The sequence below is a fragment of the Strix uralensis genome, chromosome 32, assembly GCF_047716275.1.
Source record: "Strix uralensis isolate ZFMK-TIS-50842 chromosome 32, bStrUra1, whole genome shotgun sequence".
NCBI classification, from domain to species: domain Eukaryota; kingdom Metazoa; phylum Chordata; class Aves; order Strigiformes; family Strigidae; genus Strix; species Strix uralensis.
Genome location: NC_134003.1, coordinates 2934541 through 2955754, shown reverse-complemented (window position 1 = coordinate 2955754; position 21214 = coordinate 2934541). Strand labels below are relative to the sequence as shown.

General features: G+C 65.0%; 3 protein-coding genes across 6 annotated transcripts; 2 read left to right on the top strand and 1 right to left on the bottom strand.

Moving 5' to 3' along the window:
* Window positions 1–4743: 4743 nt before the first annotated feature.
* PRUNE1 (prune exopolyphosphatase 1) lies at window positions 4744–8482 on the bottom strand. Its single transcript, XM_074852996.1, has 8 exons — window positions 8355–8482; window positions 6999–7103; window positions 6707–6912; window positions 6288–6472; window positions 6043–6201; window positions 5835–5929; window positions 5592–5750; window positions 4744–5461 (listed from the first exon to the last, which is right to left on the bottom strand). Exons 1-8 carry the CDS (start codon window positions 8391–8393, stop codon window positions 5141–5143), a joined length of 1269 nt encoding a protein of 422 aa, XP_074709097.1. The 5' UTR covers window positions 8394–8482; the 3' UTR covers window positions 4744–5140.
* Window positions 8483–9080: 598 nt separating this feature from the next.
* Window positions 9081–14804, top strand: MINDY1 (MINDY lysine 48 deubiquitinase 1). Of its 4 annotated transcripts, none has more exons than XM_074852986.1 (12): window positions 9081–9810; window positions 10993–11125; window positions 11334–11435; window positions 11682–12287; window positions 12417–12474; window positions 12598–12662; window positions 12786–12944; window positions 13347–13449; window positions 13533–13675; window positions 13770–13961; window positions 14067–14234; window positions 14396–14804. In XM_074852986.1, the coding sequence occupies exons 4-12, from the start codon at window positions 11781–11783 to the stop codon at window positions 14462–14464; spliced, it is 1464 nt and encodes a 487-aa protein (XP_074709087.1). In that variant the 5' UTR covers window positions 9081–9810; window positions 10993–11125; window positions 11334–11435; window positions 11682–11780; the 3' UTR covers window positions 14465–14804. The 4 variants fall into 4 exon arrangements, with proteins under 4 accessions (XP_074709087.1, XP_074709086.1, XP_074709088.1 ...); XM_074852985.1 differs by having other exon boundaries at window positions 11668–12287; XM_074852988.1 differs by lacking the exon at window positions 10993–11125 and having other exon boundaries at window positions 9629–9714; window positions 9753–9810.
* Window positions 14805–15444: 640 nt separating this feature from the next.
* CERS2 (ceramide synthase 2) lies at window positions 15445–21010 on the top strand. Its single transcript, XM_074853007.1, has 11 exons — window positions 15445–15542; window positions 17329–17502; window positions 18073–18190; window positions 18304–18422; window positions 18555–18612; window positions 18700–18750; window positions 18888–18980; window positions 19140–19268; window positions 19343–19449; window positions 19564–19717; window positions 20009–21010. Exons 2-11 carry the CDS (start codon window positions 17330–17332, stop codon window positions 20135–20137), a joined length of 1131 nt encoding a protein of 376 aa, XP_074709108.1. The 5' UTR covers window positions 15445–15542; window position 17329; the 3' UTR covers window positions 20138–21010.
* Window positions 21011–21214: the final 204 nt, after the last annotated feature.

Genomic DNA, 21214 nt, shown 5'->3' with positions numbered 1-21214 from the left:
GGTTTATCGCAGCGCGGGGGGTTTCTCCTCCCAAGATGCACGTCGAGGGACAAAGGCACGTTAGATACATCCAAAAAATGAGTATTTATGTAATTCCCGAGCAGTACTCACCTATTTCCAGGAAATCTAATGCCGATGTCAACACATCACGCACTGAAATTGGGGTCTCTGGGGGCCGTTTTGAGGGACAGACCCTGCCCCATTTGCCCATATACGGTAGCTGCTGGGTTGGACGCTCTCTGGCACGCACAAAAGTACAAAGTTTATACAAAAGGGGCCTGTTATTCATATTCTAACTAAATTGTTGAAGTCTTTGGTGTGGATTTGGTGGGATTTGGTGTGGATTTGGTGTGGATTTGGTGTAGATTTCGTGGGATTTGGTGTGAAAATGGTGGGATTTGGTGTGGATTTTGGGTGATTTGGTGTGCATTTGGTGTGGATTTGGTGTAATTCGGTGGGATTTGGTGTGGATTTGGGGTGATTTGGTGTGGATTTGGTGTAATTCGGTGTGGATTTGGTGTGATTTGGTGTGGGTTTGGTATGGATTTGGTGTGATTTGTTATGGATTTGGTGTGATTTGGTGTGGATTTGGTGATTTAGTGTGGATTTGGTGTGATTTGGTGTGGTGTGGATTTGGTGTGATTTGTTATGGATTTGGTGGGATTTGGTGTGGATCTGGTGTGGATTCAATGATCCCTCCGTGGGCATCTGTCGCCCCCCAGGCACACGTACTGACAGGAGCTTTTGGGGTCAGGGGTCCCTGTCCCACAGGTCCCCCAGAACAGGTTGTCCGGGACAGGGGGGTGGGTTCACTGGAGCTTTGTTCTCCCCCTTCCCAGGGACAAGGGACGGGGGCTGAGTGGGGGACGGCCATTAATTCCCCGACGGCTGTTGGCCTCGGTCACAGCATCAGGCACCCGTCACGCCCACGCTGGGTTGCCCCAGGCTTCGGGGCGAACTCGCCCGAGGGCGAGCTGGGGGTGAGAGACCCATCGGTCCTGGTGCGGTTAGAACTCAGCTGGTAGCCAGTCGCCACGTGGCCAGTTGTTTACTCCCCCGCTCCCCCGTGGCGAAATAGGGGAGGGACAAAAGAAGAAATGTGTAGCTTGAGAAGACGTTTCCTAGCGAAGGCAGCGGCCGTGCCGGCATCCGAACCGGGAAACGCGGCGGGGTCTCACCCAGCGGCACCGGCCCAGCAGCGGCCCGACCGCGCCGCAAATCCCGCCCCGCCGCGCCGGAAACCGAAAACACAAAAAACGCGCGTGAGCGACTTGGCGTCACGTGACAGCGAATGCTCCAATGAGCGTCCGGGAGCCGCCCCCGCCGTGCCCCGCCCGGCCCGTTAACTCTTTCCTGGCCGAAGCCAGGACACGGCCCGGCCCCTCGCGCCCGCGCTTGGAGCGTCCCGGCGGTGAAGCGCCTCCCTTGTCCGAGCGGATCCATCTGGCTTGAAATGAGCAACTAAACCACCTTTTTAAACCTCTTACGCTGTGCCCCCCCCGCCCCGTTGCTCGCCGAGCTGCTTCTTTTGGGTCAGTCCCGGGACCGTTCCCGCTCCCAAGACCGATCGTGTCCCCTGAGGTGCGAAGGACCCGCAGGGTCCAACTGTCCCGGCTTGAGCTCGGCCGTAGCCAATCCCCGCGCAGCCAGTCGCTTGCTTTTTCCCCCCTCCCCAGTAAAATAGGGGAGGGACAAAAAAAAAAAAGGGTGAATTTGTAGGTTAAATTAAAAAAAACCTGTTTAGTGACGGTAACAAAACAACAGGAACAATAGGAAGTCCAAGACACCAAGTGCTCACCACCCGGGGAGCCGTCCGCAACCCCCTGGCAGCGGTTCCGACAGCACCAAATATCCCAACGGCATCAAAGATCCCAACGGCACCAAAGATCCCAACGGCATCAAAGATCCCAACGGCACCAAAGATCCCGACAGCAGGAAAGATCCCAACAGCACCAGAGATCCTGACAGCACCAAAGACCCTGACAGCACCAAAGATCTCGACGGCACCAAAGATCCCACCTCTTTGACCAGCGACTCCAAGGACCCTCCAGCCGTGCTCCCTCCCAGCCCAAGGAAAATTAACTCTGTCCTGGCTGAAAGCAGGACACCAACCTGCCAGGTGTCCCACAACCCTTTATGGTCCCTTAAGTGCAGAGGTTGGTCCTTAAGAGGATTGCGTTCTCCTCAGTGTGTGCGGCATCAGCCACACGCTGAAACGACGGTGTTGTGTCCCCACACGCCCTCCAGCGCCTCTGGGCAGGCCTCTGCTTCCCAACGGCCCCGTCCCACGTGCAGCCGTTCCAACCAGTGTCCCCATTTTCCCTCCTCACCTTCCATTCTTGCCAGACGGGCCATCGAGTCCACCTGGTTACTGAGTAGGTGGGCTGGGTGATTTCCCACCGGGTCTGCAGCGACCCACCCTACTAAAAGGGTTCTCTGTCTCGCTATATTTAGGATTTCTTCCCATTTTTCACGCTGCCACGCCGGTACCCGATTTACTTCCCACTGGTTTTGTCCCCGGCGCGGGAGCCGCTCGGCACGGCCCCTCGCCCACGCCGGAGGAGTCCGTGTAAATAAACGCTGGTTCTGCAGCCTCAGCTCTAACAATCGCGCTCCAGCGCCGCTCCCGGCTCTCCCACCGGAGCGCTCCCCTCACCCCCCGCTACGACTCGGTCCCCCGAGCCGACACGCAGCGCTACTGCGCGGTGCTTCCGTACCTCTCCCTCTCTTCTAGAGGAGGCGTCAGTGAACCACCCGTTCTTTAGGTGGGGTTCAAATGGGGGGGGGCAGGTTTTATAGAACTAGGGGGAGGTCCCTGGGCCGGTTGATCGCCGAGCGGTTCTTGTATTTGGAGCACTTTGGGTGCTCCCTCCTCCATCTGACGCGCGGCAGCGAGGATCCCACTGCGCACACCGCTTCCTCGCAGCCCCCCCAGGGGCGGGCTTCCGCCCGGGACCGCTTTCAAGACCTTAAAAGGTCCCTGTAGAACGATTGGTTGTTGCCGTGTGATTTTTTTTCAGCTTCCTGTAGATGATCCCGAAGACTTAAACCGTTGGTCTAGGAATAACGGGCCTCCTGCCTATAAACTTTGTACACACAAGAGAAGCAGGTCTGCGTGCGCAGGGGCAGCCTCGCGATGCGTTAACAAATGCGTCCTGGAAATAGGCAGGTACTTCTCGGGAATTGTATAAATATTCATTTTTTTCACGTATCTGACGAGCGTGCTTTCTCCTCTCGGTGCCCACGTTGGGAGGAGAAACCCCCCACGCACCCAGCGCTGCAATAAACCACCGTGGGCTTTCTGAACCGTTGTCTGCTTTGGGGAGTTTCCTTGGTGACGGTTTTCAGTAACAGAATTTGGTGACCCAGATGGGACCCGCTCTCCGGAGTCTCGACAGACCAGAGGAATCGTGAGGACTCCAGCGCACACCAGAGTATTTTGGGGGCGGCCCCGCGATTCCGTGGTCGGGGGAGTCTCTGCGACAGCCCTCTGGGAGGTGAACACTGGTCACGAGCACCGGTTGCTTCCGAGTAAGTCGCATCTGAATTAATTACACGTTGTAGAGCTGTTGGTGTCGGTGCTGGAACTTGCAGAGGGCGATGGTGTGATCCGTACGCTACTACGGGGACGCCCGGAGTCCGGATTTTGTTTGGGTGTTTGTGATAAGTTTGGAACTTTGTAAACCAGGAGCCGGACGGTCTCCTCAAGGGGAGTTCTGAAGCGCTCCCCCTCAGGTTGGGGATGAAAACACTGGGGCCAGTTTGGGGGCGACCCCCTCGCTCTGGGCAGAACTCAGCATTTTCTGCCATGGGTTAGTTTTATTTAAATCCGCCGCGCTTGCTGCGTCAATTAGCCCCTTCCAGGCGCGGGGGGACGAGTCTTTCCTGTCTGGAATTGAGCTGGTGGTCGCGATCTCCCCCTCCCGCATTTACCCTTCCCCCAGCGACTGCAGATTTTTGCTAATTTTGCTGCTTCTTGGGCGATCGTGCAGCCTCTGGCACCTCCCGAGGCAGGACGGTCCCTTTTATCAGTTTCGTTTGATCTTGTGTCACGCGCGAGCGTTTGGGACATTCCCCCGAGAAGCTCAGGGGAGTCTCCACCCCCCCTCGCTTTTACTGAGTCCCGTCTCTGCTGTCCCGCGTCCCGCGCTGGGCGATCAGAGGGATCCATGGCTCGGCAAAGGGGTTGTTTCTTTTTCCGCTTGGTCTCCCACACCACGCTCAGACCCGCGCTCTCCTCCAGCCACTCGTCCTCCGTGTCCGGGACCCGCCGGCTGCCAGCCCCGCTCTTGCTGCGGACGCTCCCGGGGGACCCCCATCGCGGCCCCGCTCAACCCTCTACGAGACCTCAGAGACTCCCAGCACGGGGGCTGCTCACCTCTCCGGGGAGCCTCTCTCGCCCTGGGGCTCCCCACCAGTGAAGGGCTTTGGTGTCGGCACTGGTGGCTCATCCAAACTGGTTTGGCCGCATTCGTGGCCGGCAGAGGCCACGGCTCCTTGTGGCACAACTGGATTCCTCCCGGCTGGGCTGGATTTGGGGGTTCGGCCGCACTAAGGGACCCCCCCAATGCTATGGGGACCCAAAATGCTCCTCTGACTTGGTGGGGGGGGTTCGCACCCCAGGAAAAGAGGGGGTTCGCCCCCCAAGATGCCTGTGGGGAGGACGGGGGCCGCGGCGGGCACCCCCAGGGGGAGCGGGGCAGCACCGGACCGGTCGTGGAAGAAAAGCCGAGAGCCAAAAGTGGAAGAAAAGAGGGAAATTTAATCCTCGGAGCACGTGGGTGACGGTCCCACGCTGACTGCGCACCCAGACCCACCCCCGGGGCCCCCCGCAGCCCCACCAAGGGAGGAAGAACAGCAAAAACTCGTTGACACCCCCCCCCAGCACCTTCATTAAGTGGGTGCGAGCAGTGCCCCGGCCCACAGCGTCCCCAAAAACCCACCCAGGGGGACCAAACCCCAGCAGCGCCGCCGGGGCGGGGGGCAAACTGCAATCAGGACCCATCTCCGGGGGGGAGCCGCGCTCTAACGAAGGCAGCTGAGCTCTAACGACCCCCCCACGCCCAGGCACCCTCCCCAAGACCTGCGCAGGGACCCCACCTCCTCGTACGGCCCCCAAAAGCCTCTGGGCAGCCGCTCTTTATTTCGGGGAGGCGGGGGGCTGCCCGGCGGCGATGCGGCTGACCCGCTCCAGGACGTCCTGGGGGCAGAGGGGGGGCACGGCCTGCGCCAGCGGACAGTCCTCCACCAGGCTGTTCATGGGGGTGGGCGGTGGGCCCACGTCCTCCTCTGGCCCCCCGGCAGCGCCCGGCCCCCCCAGGGCTGCCCGCAGGATGGGCAGCACCTTCTTCCGCGACGCCAAAGCGTTGCCCTGGGCGTAGGCGCCGACGCAGGACCAGGGGCTCGGGAGGGGCTGGAGCTGCAGGGACGGCGCCGACGCCTCCTCCAGCGCCCGGCACACCTGCAGGGGAGGGAGCGCCGCGGCTGGGACCCCTCCGCGCCCCCAAAATCGGGGGCTTAGTGCAGCTGAGAAGTGGCTCCTACCCCAGCCGAGGGATTTGGGGTTCCTGGACCCCCCCCCCAAAACTCACCGCACTGCGGAGGGGCTCGCGCCGGCTGTAGACCGCGAGCTGCCGGGAGGCCTCGTTGTGCTCGTTAAAAGAGATCGTCATGGCCACCAGCCCCGCGTAGCCACGAGCATGGCAGAAAGCGTCCAGGTCCTGCAGCAAGCCGGGCCGGCGCAGGAAGGTCTGGAGGAGGAGGGACGCTGGCGTCACCCCGGTGTCCCCCTCGTGCCACCCCCTGCCTCAGTTTCCCCCCTTGTCGAGCTTCACCTCCAGGTCCACGTAGATAGCGCTGACGGCGAGGACCAGCTCATCGCCCGAGAGGGCTTTGAGGTCCTTCCGCAGCATCTGCTCCGTCGTCAGCCCTGGGAGACGAGAGGGGCCGAGCGTGAGCCGCGGGGACGCGTCCCTGTCCCCAGGGAGAGGGCTCTGTCCCAGGACCCGCCCCCCCCGGGTGCTGCCACCCTGGCGCCCAGACCTGAGACGTCAAACTTGGCCGCTTGCAGGGCCTCGAAGACGGCGTCGCGGGCCGGCAGCTCGGGGAACCTGGCCTCGAGCAGGGAGACGCATGCCACGTCCCTGGGCGTCACCTTGCCGGCGGCCGGGCTCAGGTTCACGCAGTCCAGCAAGATGGTGCCTGTGGGGACGGGGAGACACAAGCGGGGGCTGTCAGTTGTCACCGTCCCCCTCGGATGGGGCTCGGCGAGGGCCGCCCGTCCTCACCGTGCAGCAGCGCGGCCGTGGGTCTGTCCAACACGCCCGGGGGGCCCTGGGCGATCCGCTCCGTCACCAGCGTGGCGCAGGAGCCCACCGGCTCTGCCGTCACCTGGCAGCCGGCCGCGCGGTCCCGTTCCAGCGGCCGGTGATCGAGAACCTCCACCACGGCCTCTTCCAGGGCTGCGTCGGCGCTGGCGGGGGGCGAGAGGGGAGGGTGAGACCCCCCCCAGGGCGCGGCCGCAATGGGTCACCCCTGGCAGAGCCCGGAAACCCCCGTTTGTTCCTCAACTCCCACCCTAAAAACACCCCGGAAAGGGAACGGTTTTACCCACCCTGGGCCAAAATCAAGCGAGGAGGAAGCGAGGCTGCGGGCGGGTGGCCCTGGTTGTCCCCGTGTGTCCCCCCTCCCCGCCGCCCTGGCTCACCCGGGCAGGACGTGGTGATCGACCAGCGTCAGGGAGAGCAGCCCGGCGCGGTGCAGCCCCCCCAGGTCGATCTCGTCGCGGAAGATGAGGGAGGCGGCGGGGATGCCCTGCGCCCGCAGCAGGAACGTCGTCTCCGGCCGCAGGGCGAAGTCGGCGCGAGGGATGTTCAGCACCGGGACGAAGGCGGCTTTGGGAGCCGGGGAGGTCTGCGGCGGGGCGGGGAGGGGGGGTGACACCCGGTGAGGCGTCCCCCAAGCCACCGTTTGTCCCCGAGCCAGCGGGCGAGTCTCACCTTCGCCAGGAAATACGCCAGGGCCAGGGCCGAGACGGCGGAGTCCAGGTCACAGGCCTCGTTGCCCAGCACCACATGGATCTCCTGGCGCTGCCGGACGCGCTCCTGCCAGGGCGGGGGGTGTCAGGCACGGCAGCGCCGCCGCCACCTCCCCCAGAGACCCCCAAGCCTGTCCCCCCCCCCCGCCTTTGCCACATGCCAGTGTCCCCAGAGCCGCTGGTGGACGTCACCCACAGCCGACATCCCTGCGGCGCCAACCAGCCCGGAGCCCTCGGGACGAGACCTGGCCGGGATCCATTTCTGGCACAAAAGCTTCACGTTTTGGGGGCACGTGCACAAAAACGGGCGCACCAGGGCCCCGGGGAGAAAGGGAAAACCCAGCTTGGTCACTCACGGGGACCTTCCTGCCCCAGGGGACGCTGTGGCAGCCCCGGAGCCTTTGGTATTTAAACCCCAGATCAAAGCGCCCACAGAGGCAGTTTGGGGCTGGCTGCCCCCCAAAACCACCACATTTCACCCCTTTTTTTTTCTTGCCCACAGTAACAAGAAAACAATGTCACCCATGTCACCCCAGCGATCCCCCGGCTGCTGGCGCCCGTCCCGTCCCGCTCGGGGGGAGCCGCCGTGTCTCCAGGCCCTTTTTGGGTGACAATTATTTCATGCCACAACCCAGATTCGCTCGTTTATTCGGTACAAGCCGAGGACACCCGAGAGCCGCCCGCGGCGTTACCCCGCAGCTGGGGGGGGGACCTGCACCCCCGTGTCGTGGGACCGGGGACAGGGCTGCAGGGGTGGGGAGGGGGGTGCTGGGGAGCCCCCGGGGCGGCTCTGGCACCCCAGCCTGGGCTGTGGCGGGGCCGCGGGGCAGCACAGCACCAGCCCCTCTCTCCAGGGGGGACGGATGCACCCCACTCCCCCGAGGCACCCCGTTTCCTCCTGCACCCCGCTCCCCTGGGCACCCACGCACCCCAAACCCTCTGCACCCCGATTTCCATGCACCCTGCTCCCCTGGGTACCCAGCTCCCCCCTGCACCCTGCTTTCCTGGGCACCCAGTCTGCATGGACCCCAGTCCCCCCTGCACCCCAATCCTTGGGCACCCTGAGCCCCCCTGCACCCTCTCCCCGTGCACCCCACTCCTCCCTGCACCCCCAACCCCCGGGCACCCATCTCCTCCTTCACCCTGGGCACCCTTCACACCCTGCACCCCAGCTCCATGGGCACCCTGAGCTCCCCCCTCCACCCCGAACCCCTGGGTCCCCTTCACCCCAGTCCCTGGCCACCCTGACCCCCCCCCGCACCCCAAATCCCTGGGCACCCCGTGTCCCCCCCGCTGCTCCCCCCCCCGGCCCCGCTACCTGCAAAACCGCCCGGTTCCCCTCCACGAACCGCTCCATAGCGGCGCCGATCCGCGCCGCGACCCGCCCGGCCCCGCCCAGCCCAGTACGGCCCAGTACAGCCCAGTACAACCCGGCACGGCCCGGCCCCCCCCCGCCGCCACTCCTCAGCCTCCCGCGCTGGCTGCCGGGAAGGGGGCGGGGCTGGGGGGGGCGGAGGGGGAGGGTGGGGAGGGGGTGACAGCACGAACCCCCCCCGACCCCCCAACACCCCTGACACCCCCCAAGGGCCTCCTGGCGCCCCCTTGACACCCCCAACCCCTCCTGTCACCCCTTAACCCCCCCCCCAATAACCCCATTCCCCCCCCCCGACCCCCTCGGGCACCCTGAAACGCTTCTGGCACCCCAAATCCCCCTCGACACCTCAACCCCCCTGACACCCCCAAACAACACCCCCAAACCCTCTTTGCACTCCAACCCCCCCCGACAGTCCCAACCCCCCCCCACTCCTTAACACCCCCAAACCCTCCTGACTCCTCAACCCCCCCAAGCCCCCCCCCACCACCCCCAAATCCCCCTGACACCCCAGGGAACCCCCAGACAGGCTGTGCCCCCCCCCCCCCCTTTATTACAGCCCAGGACGGCGTCACCCCATCCCGACTGGTGGCCAGTGACTAGTTACTGGTGACCAGTAACCTCTGACCAGCTGCCGCACCCCGGCTCGTGGCCGTCGCACCCGTCAGCGGGTGAAATCGGGGGGCACCCACCGCCCCCCTGCTCCTGCCCAGCACCGGGCCTCAAAACGGGGGAGAAACGGGAAAATCGGGGGTTGTGGGTGGTGCCGGTGGCCAACCCTCGCCCGGGGAAGCTGCCGCTCGCCCCGACGCCGCGGCGTGCCCGAGGGAACCCGCAGCGGGCGGCGTTGCAGGCAGCTGCCTGCGCTCTCCACCCCTCCTGCCCGTCCTCCTCCTCCTCCTCTTCCTCCTCCTCCTCCTCCTCCTCGCCCGGCCGTAAATCCGCCCCCCGGCAGAGCCGGAGCGGGGCTGGCGGCGCAGCGCAGGCCTCGGCCGGGGAGCGGGCAAACGGCGGGGAAAAAGGGGGAAAAGAAGGAAAAAAGAGGAAAGGGAGGGCAAAAGGAGGAATAGGGAAGGGGAAGAGGAGGAATAAAGAAGGGAAAAGGTGGAAAAAAGGAGTAGAAAGGAGGAATAAGGAGGAAAGAAGAAGGGGAAAAGGAGGAAAGGAGGAGGGAGAAGGAGGAATAAAGAAGGAAAAAGGAGGAAAAAAGGGGAATAAAGAGGAAAAAAGAATTAAAAAGGAAAAAAGGAGGAAAAAGAAAAAAAGGAAAAAGAAGAGGAAAAAAGGATAAAGGAGAAAAAAGAAGGAAAAAGGAATAAAGAAGGAAAAAGGAGAAAAAAGAAGAGAAAAGGAGGAAAAGAAGGAAGAAGTGGGGGAAGGAGAGCAGCAAAGCGGCTGCCGAGTAAGAGCGGGGCTGGGGGCGCGGGGGGGGGTTGGGGCGGTGACCCCCCCCTGCCCCGGGGGGGCCGCGACGGGTCAAGGGCGACGCGGGGGCTGCGGCGGCGTTTTGGGTCGGTTTGGGCGGGTTTGGGGGCGGCGGGGGTGGGTCCGGGGGTGCTCGGCCCGGGCTGCCCCCGCGGCCGGGGGGGGGGACACTGAGGCCGGGCGGCCCCCGGAGCCCCGCCGGCCCCCCCCCGGCCCCCCCGGCCAGGGCTGCACCAGCCCCCACCAGCCGGTTTTTCCGGTCCCGGCGCCTCGTCGGACGCTGCCCCGGCGTCTGGGGCGGCGGGTGCGGCACCGGGCACTGGAGTGATTTCATTTATTTTATTTCATTTTATTTTATTTCATTTTATTTTATTTCATTTTATTTTATTTTATTTTATTTTATTTTATTTCATTTTATTTTATTTTATTTTATTTTATTTTATTTTATTTTATTTTATTTTATTTTATTTTATTTCATTTTATTTTATTTTATTTTATTTCATTTTATTTTATTTTATTTCATTTTATTTGATTTTATTTTATTTCATTTTATTTTATTTTTTATTTTACTTTATTTTATTTTACTTTATTTTGTTTACTTTATCTTATTTTATTTTAATTTTTTATTTATAAAGAATACGTATGTAATTATTTAGTTATTAAGACTATTTATTAATCTACTTACCAAAATGCTTGTTTAGTATTTGTCCAGTAGCATTAACTGCCTCTTACCTACGTACACGTGTGTCTATCGAGCCCGTTTGTTTAGTTCTGTGCCATAGAAATGACATATTTATGGATTTATTTATTAAGAATATTGATTTATCTATTTGTCTACCTATCAAGAATATTTATATACTTACTAACACTATTTATTTATCTCTATAACTATACACCTTATTTATTTCTCGAGAATATTTATTTACTCATTTATTTCTCTTTATCACTGCTCTGCTTATTTATTTATCAATGAACAGTAACAGACAGACGGTGACCAGCGGGCACCATCCCCGGCCCTTCCTTTCCCCCAAGGCCCCTCCGCTCCGGCCCTAGAAGAGACGAGAACACCTCAGCGGGCGCCAACCCCCTTCATTTTCTCCCGGGCTTTCACCACCTCCCCCAAAAAACCCCTTTTTCCCCCAATTTCCACCCTCCCCAGGCGCTTCCGTCGCCGTTTATCGCCGTCGTTGCCTGCGCCTCTCTCCGAGCATCCCCTGGGAGCGGCGGCGGGTGCAGGAGGGGCCCGATCCTGACCTGTGCGTGGGCGGGGGACGAGGGGCTGAGAGCGGCCGGTGAGCTGGGGGGGGGCACAGGGGGGGGACGGGGCGGGAAACCGAGTCCCAGCCGGAGCTGCCGCGCTCCTGCGGGTGTCAAAGCCACGTTTTCCAATTCTCTTGAGTGTTTCAAAGCCAAATTTCCCAAATCTCTTGACTATTTCAAAGCCAAACTTTCCAATTCTCGTGACTATTTCAAAGCCAAATTTCCCAAATCTCTCCGCAGGAGCATCCTCACGGGGCTGAATCCGCAGGAAAACCCCGGCGGAGGCGCAGGACTCCGACCGTGCCCCCGCACCGCTCCATCGAGCCCCTCCCTTCCTCCCAGGTTGGTTTGGGGTTTTTTCCCTCTTTCCGTGCAAACGGGAGGCAGATAAAATCCGCACGCGTCCGTGGCGTTAATTTTTTTAACGGTCACTTCGAGGCGTGAGCAGCCAACGTTTTATTTTCCATTATTGAAACAAATGTAAAGGGATGGGGGAGAAGAAATCTGAGCTAAACGAGCTGTAGCTGGTAAATATATTGGACTAATATGTGTGTTTTTTCTCAAAATACCCAAGTTTTATCTCCTAAGGGAGAAGTTTGGGATGCGGCTCTTCCTGGACGGAGCCGGAGCGTTCCCAGGGGCCTGACCCGGCCCCGCGCGAGGCCGGACGCCGCGGTGAGGGTCCCGATGGAGCAGCCGCCGGAGCAGGGAGGGACGATCCCGGCCCCTTCCAGCGGCGAAGGGACCCGCCAGCTCCCGGAGGGGGCCGTCAGCGGGGAGGAAACTCTGGCTGGTGGCCTGGAGAGCCCAGCGCCGGGTGGGCAAGCGGCCGTGCCGCGCGGCGAGGAGGAGGAGGAGGAGGAGGAGGTGCCATCCAGCCCCGGCGTGGGGCAGCCGGGCTGCGCCCCACATCTCCCCTCCGATGAGCATCTGAGGGAAGATGCTCAGGAGAAACAGCCCGCGGAGGGTGGGGGGTCCCTGCCGGGTGCTCCCGTGCCCAGCCCGGGTGCCGGGGCGCTGGGGCTACCGGCTGAGCCCCCCCGAGCCCACACCCCGACGCGGGAAGCGGAGGCGGATTTTTATTGCGTGAAGTGGATCAGCTGGAAGGGCGAGCGGACGCCCGTCATCACGCAGAGCGAGAACGGGCCCTGCCCGCTCCTGGCCATCATGAACATCCTCTTCTTGCAGTGGAAGGCAAGTGGGGTGTTGGGGGGGGATTGGGGGGGATTTGGGGGGGCTGGCGAGGGGGGATGGGGCTCGGCTCCCCCTGCGTGGCGAGGGGAAGGGGCCGGGGGCCGGTGCCCAGCCTCTCGGTGCTCCCAGGTGAAGCTGCCCCCGCAGAAGGAGGTGATCTCGGCCGAGGAGCTGATGGCACATTTGGGTGAGCTCCCCGCAGCCCCCACCCCAGTGCTGTGGCCCTCACCCCAGTGCCATGGCTAGCTGGCGCTGTGCCGTGGCTAGCCGGCGCCGTGCTGAGGGCTGAGCGCGCTGCCTCGCCTTCCAGGGGATTGCATCCTCTCCACCCAACCCCGGGAGCCGTCGGAGGGGCTGCAGCTCAACTTCCAGCAGGTGAGGAGCAACTTCCAGCCCAAAAATCCATCCCCCCGCCCCGCCTCGGCGAGCGCTGGTGGCCTTGGGCTGTAAGATTGGGGGTGCCACTTCGCCCCCCCTTGTTTCTTCCCCCCTCTCCAGAACATCAACGACACCATGATGGTCCTCCCCAAGCTCGCGACGGGGCTGGACGTCAACGTCCGCTTTACGGGCGTCTCGGACTTCGAGTACACGCCCGAGTGCATCGTCTTCGACCTCCTCAACGTCCCGCTCTACCACGGCTGGCTAGTGGACCCCCAGGTGAGCCGGCCCCACCGCTGTCCTGCCGGTGGCTTGCGTGGGTCCAGGAATGAGCCAAGGGCTGGTGAGGCCCTGGCACAGGTTGCCCAGAGAAGCTGTGGCTGCTCCATCGCTGGAAGGGTTCAAGGTTGGGTTGGACGGGGCTTTGGGCAACTGGGCTAGTGGAAGGTGGCCCTGTGCGTGGCGGGAGGGGGGGTCTAGATGATCCTTGAAGGTCCCCCCCCAACCCAAACCTTCCCGGCTTCTTGGGTGTCCCCGTGGCGGAGCGATGGGCCAGCAGCTGCTCGGGGAAGGGTCCAACCGACCCGTCCTCCCGCGTGCGGCTGGGCTGCGGCGGGTCCCTGGGCCTCCCCCTCCCCGCGGAGCCGGTGCTCACCCCCCCGGCCCTCCCCGGCCCCGCAGAGCCCGGAGGTGCTACAAGCCGTGGGCAAGCTCAGCTACAACCAGCTGGTGGAGAAGATCATCACCTGCAAACAGGCCAGCGACTCCAGCCTGGTGAGCGAAGGTAACGGCCCCCCCAGTCCCCGGGGGTCCCCGGGGGGGGGTCCTCGAGGCTCCAGCCCCGCTCCCGCCCCGCTCTCGCCCCAGGGCTGGTGGCCGAGCAGTTCCTGGAGGCCACGGCCTCCCAGCTGACCTACCACGGGCTGTGCGAGCTGACGGCGGCCGTCCGCGAGGGCGAGCTCAGCGTCTTCTTCCGCAACAACCACTTCAGCACCATGATAAAGCACAAGGTGCGGCCCCGGCCCCGGCCCCGGCTTCCTTCGAGCCCACAGACCCCCCCTGGACGCTGCCCGGGGCTGACTGTCCCCTGTCCCCTCTCCCCAGGGCCACCTCTACCTGCTGGTGACGGACCAGGGCTTCCTGCAGGAGGAGGGGGTGGTCTGGGAGAGCCTCCACAACGTGGACGGCGACAGCTGCTTCTGCGACACCGATTTCCATCTCAGCCACGCTCCGGGCAAGGAGGGGGCCACCGCGGCCCCCCCGGATTCCCGGCTCCAGCAGAGACAAGTGGACCAGGTAGGGGACAACGGGTGGCAACGAGGGACACCTGAGCCCCGGCCCCGCTCCGGGGGTGCTGCAGGGTTTGCTGAGCCCCCCCCTCTTTTCTTTCTGCCCCCCCAGGATTACATGATCGCGCTGTCGCTGCAGCAGCAGCAGGGCCAAGGCCTCTCCGCACTCAGCGACCTGGAGCTCGCTCGCCAGCTGCAGCAGGAGGAGTATCAGCATCATCATCCTCATCATCCTCATCACCCTCATCCTCAGCAGCAGCAGCGGCAGGTCCCAGCGCAGGTATCGGGGTGCCCCCACCCAGGACAGCAGCGCGGGGGGCCGGGTGCTCCTCACCCCCCTGCTCTGCCCCACTGCCCGGCGCCGGGGGGGTGGCGGTGTCCCCCCAGGACGGTGGGGGGGGTCTCTGCGGGGTCCCCCCAGCCCCCTCCTTGTGCCCGCAGGGCCGCGCACACCCGGGCGGAGAGCGGAGGCAGCGGCAGAAGCCGGACTTGGACTGCACCCTCCTATGACCAGCCCCCCCCCCACGGGGGGGCACCCGTGGGGGTCCTGCCCCACCTGGAGCCCCCCGACTCACCCCGCTCTCGTCTGTCCTCTGGGGAGATCCCGGGGGGGGAGTCCCTGGGGGCAGGAGTGGGGGGACACACCCCCCCACTGCCCGGGACCACCCAAATATTTCCAGTGGCCTTAACACGGGGGGGTCCCAACACGGGGGGGTCCCACCTCCTTGGTCCCTACTCTGAGACGCGGGGGGACGCGCGTCTGGGGGGGGACACGCACCTCAGGGGGACACACGCACCCCCGTGTCCAAAACGTGGCCTTAGCCCTCGGCAAATAAACGACTTGTCCCCACGCGCGGGTCTGGCCGTGGCACCAGTGGGGGCCTCCACCCCCCCCGGACACGCGGGTTTGGGGGGGGGGGGTTGGGGGGTTTTGGGGTGACGGGACCCTCCGCACCCCACGGACACGCAGGTTTGGGGGGTTTTAGGGTGACGGGACCCCGTGGGGTGCAGCGGCGGGGCCGGCAGGGGCGCTGCACACAGGGACCCCCACCGGGGCGGGGGGGGCGAGTCTGTAGGGGTGTGTATAGAGTATATACGGGGCGGGTGTGCACAGGAGTGTCCATAGGGGCGTATGGGGCATGCAAAGGGGGGTGCGGCGGGGGGGGGCACGGGGGTGTGAAGGGGATGTGGGGAGGTGCCTATGGGGTCCTATAGGTCGGGGGGGGGGGCTGGGGCACATATAGGGGACCTGTAGCGGGGGGGGCTGGGGTGCATATAGGGAACGTGTAGCGGGGGGGGGGGGGCTGGGGTCATATAGGGGACCCATAGCGGGGGGGGCACAGCGAGCACGTGCCTCTGTCGGGCACTTCCAGCGGGTGCGCAGGTCCCGCCCGTCCGTCCGTGCCCCGCCCGCCCCCGCCGATCGCGGGCCCGGCGATGGATTGCTCAGGCCTGGCGCCCGCCCCGCCCCGCCCCGCCCCGCCCCGCCCGGGCCCTCGGTGACGTCACTCCCGCCGCTGCCTGGCGCGGGGCGCGGGGGGGGGCGGCGGCAGCGCGAGGCGGCGGCGGCGGCTCCGGGCGGCGGCGCGTGAGTGGGGGGGGGGGGGCGTCGGGGGGTCGGGACCTCCGGGCCCTCCGGTGTCCGCCGGGCCCAGCCCCGCTCCGGGAGGGTCGGGCCGGGGCGGGGGCTCGGGGCGGGGGGGTTGTGTGTGGGGGTGGTCGCTGGTTCCCGGTTCCCCGCACCCGCCGCCCCCCCGATCCTCCGCGCCTCCCCGCTGCGGCGGGGCCGGGCCTGGGGGGTCCCGGGCGGGGCAGGGCCCGGCGGGAGGCCCTGCGGCGGGGGGGGGGGTGGGGGTGGTGTCCGTCCCGGAGCCCGGCGGGGCCCTCCCGGTGCTTCCCGGGCGGCCCCGTGCCTCGATGCCCTCGCCCCGACCCCCGGCAGGGCCCAGCGGGGCGCCCCCGGCTCCTCCGGGCGGGGCGGGCCGGGGCCGGGGCCGGAGGGAGGCGGAGCCCCCCCGGCCCGCTGCGAGGCCCCGGGCCCGGCCTCCGTCCCCGCCGGGGCTGGGGTGCGGCCCCCCCCCGGGCGGGCCTCTGCCTCCCCGGGTCGCTCCAGCCGCGGTGACCGGTACCCCCCAACCGGGGGGAGCAACCCCCCCACCCCAGGAGCCCCCGGCGCAGGGTCCGCCCGGGATTCGGTGCCCAGCGATGCTCCCGCTCCTGTTTTTTCTTCCGCGACCTCAGAATTTCAGGATTTTTTCACTTCCCAGCAGGATCGTTCCTAAAACCCCCTCGGGGGGGTCCGGCTGAGGGTGTCCCCGTCCCCCCCCTCCAACCCCCGGCTCGGCCGCGCCCCGTTCCGGCTCCTCTCCGTCAGCTGGGCCCCGGTGTCCCCGTTTCCCCGGGGCAGGAGGTGCCGCCGGCCCTGACCGGGGCCTCACCCCGCGTCCTCTCGCGCTCCCGCCCGTTACCCGCCCGCGGCCCCGTCCCGTCCCGGTTTAACGGGACTCGGGGCGCGCTCCCGCCTCGGTTTGCGAAACCGGCCCCGGCGGTTCCTCTTCCCCCTCCCCGGAGCGAAACCGCCTCGTCCCTCGCCCGAATCCCAGCCCCGCGCTGGGGATTCACCTCCCCGGGGACGGGGACCCCCCCCCCCCCCCGAAGCCCGGGCTCGGCTCCTCGAGGGCGGAGGAACCACGGGCCGGTGCCCGGTGCCGGGGATGCGCTGACCCCGCGGGGGGGTGACGGCGGCCTCGCCCTCCCCGGGCCGCCGGGAGCCTTTTTGAGGCACAAAGGTGCTTATTGTGCCCCCAGCAAATCCCTAATCCCGCGGCTGCCGCGCCGGCCCCCGCCCGGGGGCTCCGTGCCTCAGTTTCCCCCCCCAGCGGCGTTGGGCCTCGCACCCGGGATGCCCTCGGGAGAGAAACCACGTCGCGGGGGGGGTGGGGGGGTCCCTTCGCCCTCCTCTTCATCCCGCCGGCTTGTGCCCGGCACCGGCCGGTGCCACTGGGGAAGTCCCGGAGACGGGGACCCCGGGGACGAGGATCCGTCCCGCCGGCCCCGGTTAATCATCACCCGCCGCGGGGAGCAAAGTCCCTCTGGGCTGGAGCCCAGCGCCCGGCCGCTCCGTGCGGCCCGTGGGGGGGTTTCACTGGCCCGTGGGGGGGTTTCACTGGCCCACGGACCCTCCCCGGCGGGTGGCTTGGCCGGGGCCTCGCCGGGAGCTGAGGTGGGGCCCGGGCGCTGCCCGTCCCTGCAGCTCGGGGTGTTGGGGTCCTGCCGCCGTGTTGGGGAGATGGGAGCAGGGACCCCCGTTCCGGGGGGGCTGCGGCCCCTCCCTCACCCCCCTGCTCTCTTTTCCCCCCCCCCCCCCCCCCCAGCATGTTTCAGACCCTGTACAGCTATTTTTGGTGGGAACGGCTCTGGCTCCCGGCAAACCTCACCTGGGCCGACCTGGAGGACCGGGATGGGCGAGTCTACGCCAAAGCCTCGGATCTCTACATCACCCTCCCCTTGGCCTTCCTCTTCCTCGTTGTCCGGCACCTCTTTGAGACGTGAGTCCCATCCCTGGGGGGGTGGGGGGGGTCCCTGATCCATCTCTCCCTGCGCGTGGGGCTGGGGACACGCTGTGACGAGCCCCTGGACGTGTTGCCCTGTGCTCAGCCCGGCCGGGGGTGGCCGTGGCACCTTGAGTGGGGGTCCTGCCCCCCCCCAGACCACATTTAGGCCCCGGCGGCCCCGCACAAACCCGGCTTTGTGCATCCTCCGCCGCCCTTATCGCGGCACGGGCGGCCGCGGGCCCCGGCGTTTAAGGAGCGATTTGTTGGGCAAACAATGGCGAGTCGAGGCCGGGAACAGACGGGGCTTTGTTGGGACAGCGGGGGAAGGGGGGGGGGGCACCCTTCACCGGGATGGACACGGCCCTGCTGCTTTGGGGGGGGGCCGGTCCCCCAGCCCTGTGGTGACAGAGGGACCTGGGGGATTCCCCCGCCGTTAAACCCACCTTGAAGCAGCAGCAGGATGGGGAAACCGAGGCACCGAGTGGCTGCGGGTCCCTGGGGGGGGGCTTCGATGGGGCCCCATCAGCCGGGTGACGCAGAAACGGGGACATTTTGTGTCCCCAGGTACGTGGCCACCCCACTGGCCGGGCTCCTGAATGTCAAGGAGAAGATCAGGTTAAAAGCCACCCCCAATGCCGTGCTGGAGAAGTTTTACGCTGCCACCACCAAACACCCCAAGCAGGTGAGGGGAGGGGGGTCCCCAAAAGGGGCTCGATTATGGCCTGGGAGGGGGGGGGGGGCGAGCGGCACAGCCCGGGCCCTGCGGCGCTGACGTCCCCGCTGTCCCCCCCCGAGGCCGACGTGGAGATGCTCTCCAAGAAGAGCGGCTGCTCAGTGCGGCAGGTGGAGCGTTGGTTTCGCCGCCGCCGCAACCAGGACCGGCCCAGCCTGCTCAAGAAGTTCCGGGAGGCCAGGTGAGACCCCGCGAGCCACGTCCCAGCGCTCGGGGGGGGGCTGGGGGGGGCACCCGCGGGGCCGGTGGGTCCGTCCTTCTCCCTCCCTCGCCCCGGTGCCCGTCTGAGGGACCGTCTGCTTCCTTTTTCCAGTTGGCGATTCACGTTTTACCTTATTGCTTTCATTGCTGGCATGGCTGTCATAGTGGATGTAAGTACTGCCCCCCCCCGTGCGTGCCTGCCCCCCCCGGCCCCCTCTGACTCCTCTCTGTGTCTCTCTCCTCCCCGCACCCCGCAGAAACCCTGGTTCTACGACCTCCGGGAGGTGTGGAAGGGATACCCCATCCAGGTGAGCGCCTGACCCCGGCCCAGCCGCCCTTCCCCGGCCCGTCCTGCCCCCGGGAGCCGCCCGGGGGTACGGGAGGGGATCAACCCCCCCCCCCAGGGGCACGTGGAGGACCCCCCCAGCCTGTCGTTGGCTTGCAGAGCATGCTGCCCTCCCAGTACTGGTACTACATGATCGAACTCTCCTTCTACTGGTCCCTGCTCTTCAGCATCGCCTCCGACGTCAAGCGCAAGGTGGGCTGCGACGGGTGGCAGGCGCGGGGGTGTCTTGGAGGGTGTTCACCCTTGTAGGGGGCTGGGGGGGGGATCTGGGGCCACAGCGGGGGGCTGGTGGGGCTCTGGGAGCTGGAGCCAGGCTGCTGTAACCCCCGGCTCCCCCTTTCCTGGGTTCAGGACTTCAAAGAGCAAATCATCCACCACGTGGCCACCATCATCCTCATCAGCTTCTCCTGGTTCGCCAACTACATCCGTGCGGGGACGCTCATCATGGCCCTACACGACTCCTCAGATTATCTGCTGGAGGTACGTCCCCCTCCGCCGCCCGCGGCCCTGGCCCCGGCCCCCCCCGCCTCACACCCCCCCCTCTGCCCCCACAGTCCGCCAAGATGTTCAACTACGCCGGCTGGAGAAACACCTGCAACAACATCTTCATCGTCTTCGCCGCCGTCTTCATCGTCACCCGCCTGGTCATCCTGCCCTTCTGGTGAGCGCTGGTCGCTGCGGAGCGGGTGGGGGAACTGAGGCACGGGGTGGGGAGACCCACGGGGGGGTGCGGGACGCCCGTCCCTGCCCGTGACGGAGCCGTTTCTCCCGGCAGGATCATGCACTGCACGGTGGTTTATCCGCTGGATCTCTACCCGGCGTTCTTCGGCTACTACTTCTTCAACTTCATGATGGTGGTGCTGCAGTCGCTGCACATCTTCTGGGCCTACCTCATCATCCGCATGGCCCAGAAGTTCATAACTGGAAAGGCAAGAGGGCTCGTGGGGCTGGCGTGAGGGGTCCTGGGGCTGGCGTGGGGGGTCCTGGGGCTGGTGTGGGGGTCCCAGCCCCGCAGGGAGATGCGGCTGCAGGGCGAAGGGGCTCTGTTGGCGCCTGGCCAAGGTGGGGGGGGTTTGCAGGGGAGACCCCCCAGCCCTGAGAAGCCCTTGCTGGGGAGGAAACCACAGTGGTTGCCATGGGGGGAAACTGAGGCACGGCAGGAAAAGGTGGTCCTGCTGACCAAGCCCCCCCCCGGCCTTTCCCTCTTCCCCCCCCCGCAGGTGGTGGAGGATGAGAGGAGCGACCGTGAGGAGACGGACAACTCGGAGGAGGAGGAAGAGGCGGCGAAGAACGGGCCCCTCTCCAACGGCCACCCCGTCCTCAACAACAACCACCGCAAAACCGACTGAGCGCCCTCACCCCGTCTCTGCGCTGGTGGGGGCGGCCGGGGCCCCCCCAGAGGCCGAACCCGCGAGGCGGCCGATGCCGCCGCCCCCCCGCGGAGCGCCGGGGTCCCCATCCCCTCCGTCATCCTCCCCCCTCCCCGCTCCAGCCGATCAAACCGGGGTCCCAGCTCGGCCCCCAGCCCCCTCTGTCGCCGCCTCGGGAGAGGGGCCGCGGCGCGGGGGGGCGGCGGCGGTCGCCGCTTCTCCACCTGGCGCTCGGCGTCGGGGCCGTTTCTGCCTTTCACCTGCTGCCTTAATCCACCGCGGGGCCCCCCCACAGGCAGAGCCCTGCGACGCTCCTTCCCCTGCCCGCAGCCCCCGGCTCGGGCCCCTCCCGCGTTATTCCCCCCCCACGGCGCGGTGGAAGCGCCCTGGGAGGCTGCGAGGGGCGGCGGGGGCAGCCCGGGGGGGGCTGAGCCGGGGCCGTGCGAGTCCTCGGGGAAGGAACCTGCAGGGTTCAGTCACTGCTCGTGTCTCACGGAGGAGTTTCATCCCCACATTTCTCTTCTGTTAATGGGTTTTGAGTCTCTCCCTTTCCGTGGCCTCTCCTGGTCCCTTCCCCAGCTGTAACAGGACAAATTTGCAACTGATTTTTTTTTTTTTTTTTGTTGTTTCTATTTATTTGGAAGACAGAAGGAGCCGGGCTTGGCTCTGTCTCCTGCATCCACCTGGGATGCGGTGAGACCTCCCAGCGCGGAGGGGTGGGGGAAAAGGACCATTAACCAACGTCAGACCAAAACGTGTTTTGTTGTTTTTGTTTTTTAAAAAAAAAAATAAATAAAAGGTTAAATATATTAAAAGTTAAAAACTAATAAACTTCGGTATAAAAAAAATAAAGGGCTCGAGCATCGTCTGTGGCTGGCCCAGCGGCCCCTGCGGGGGTTTGGGGGGTGATTGCTTTGGCACAGCCCCCTTCAGCTTTTGTTTAGGCAGTGCTAAAATGGGGCAGATTGGAGTATTTTGATATTTTTTATATTTTTTTCCCCCCCCGAAAGCTCTCCACAGCTTCACAACCAGCCTGGAGCGTGGGCTTGAGCCGCC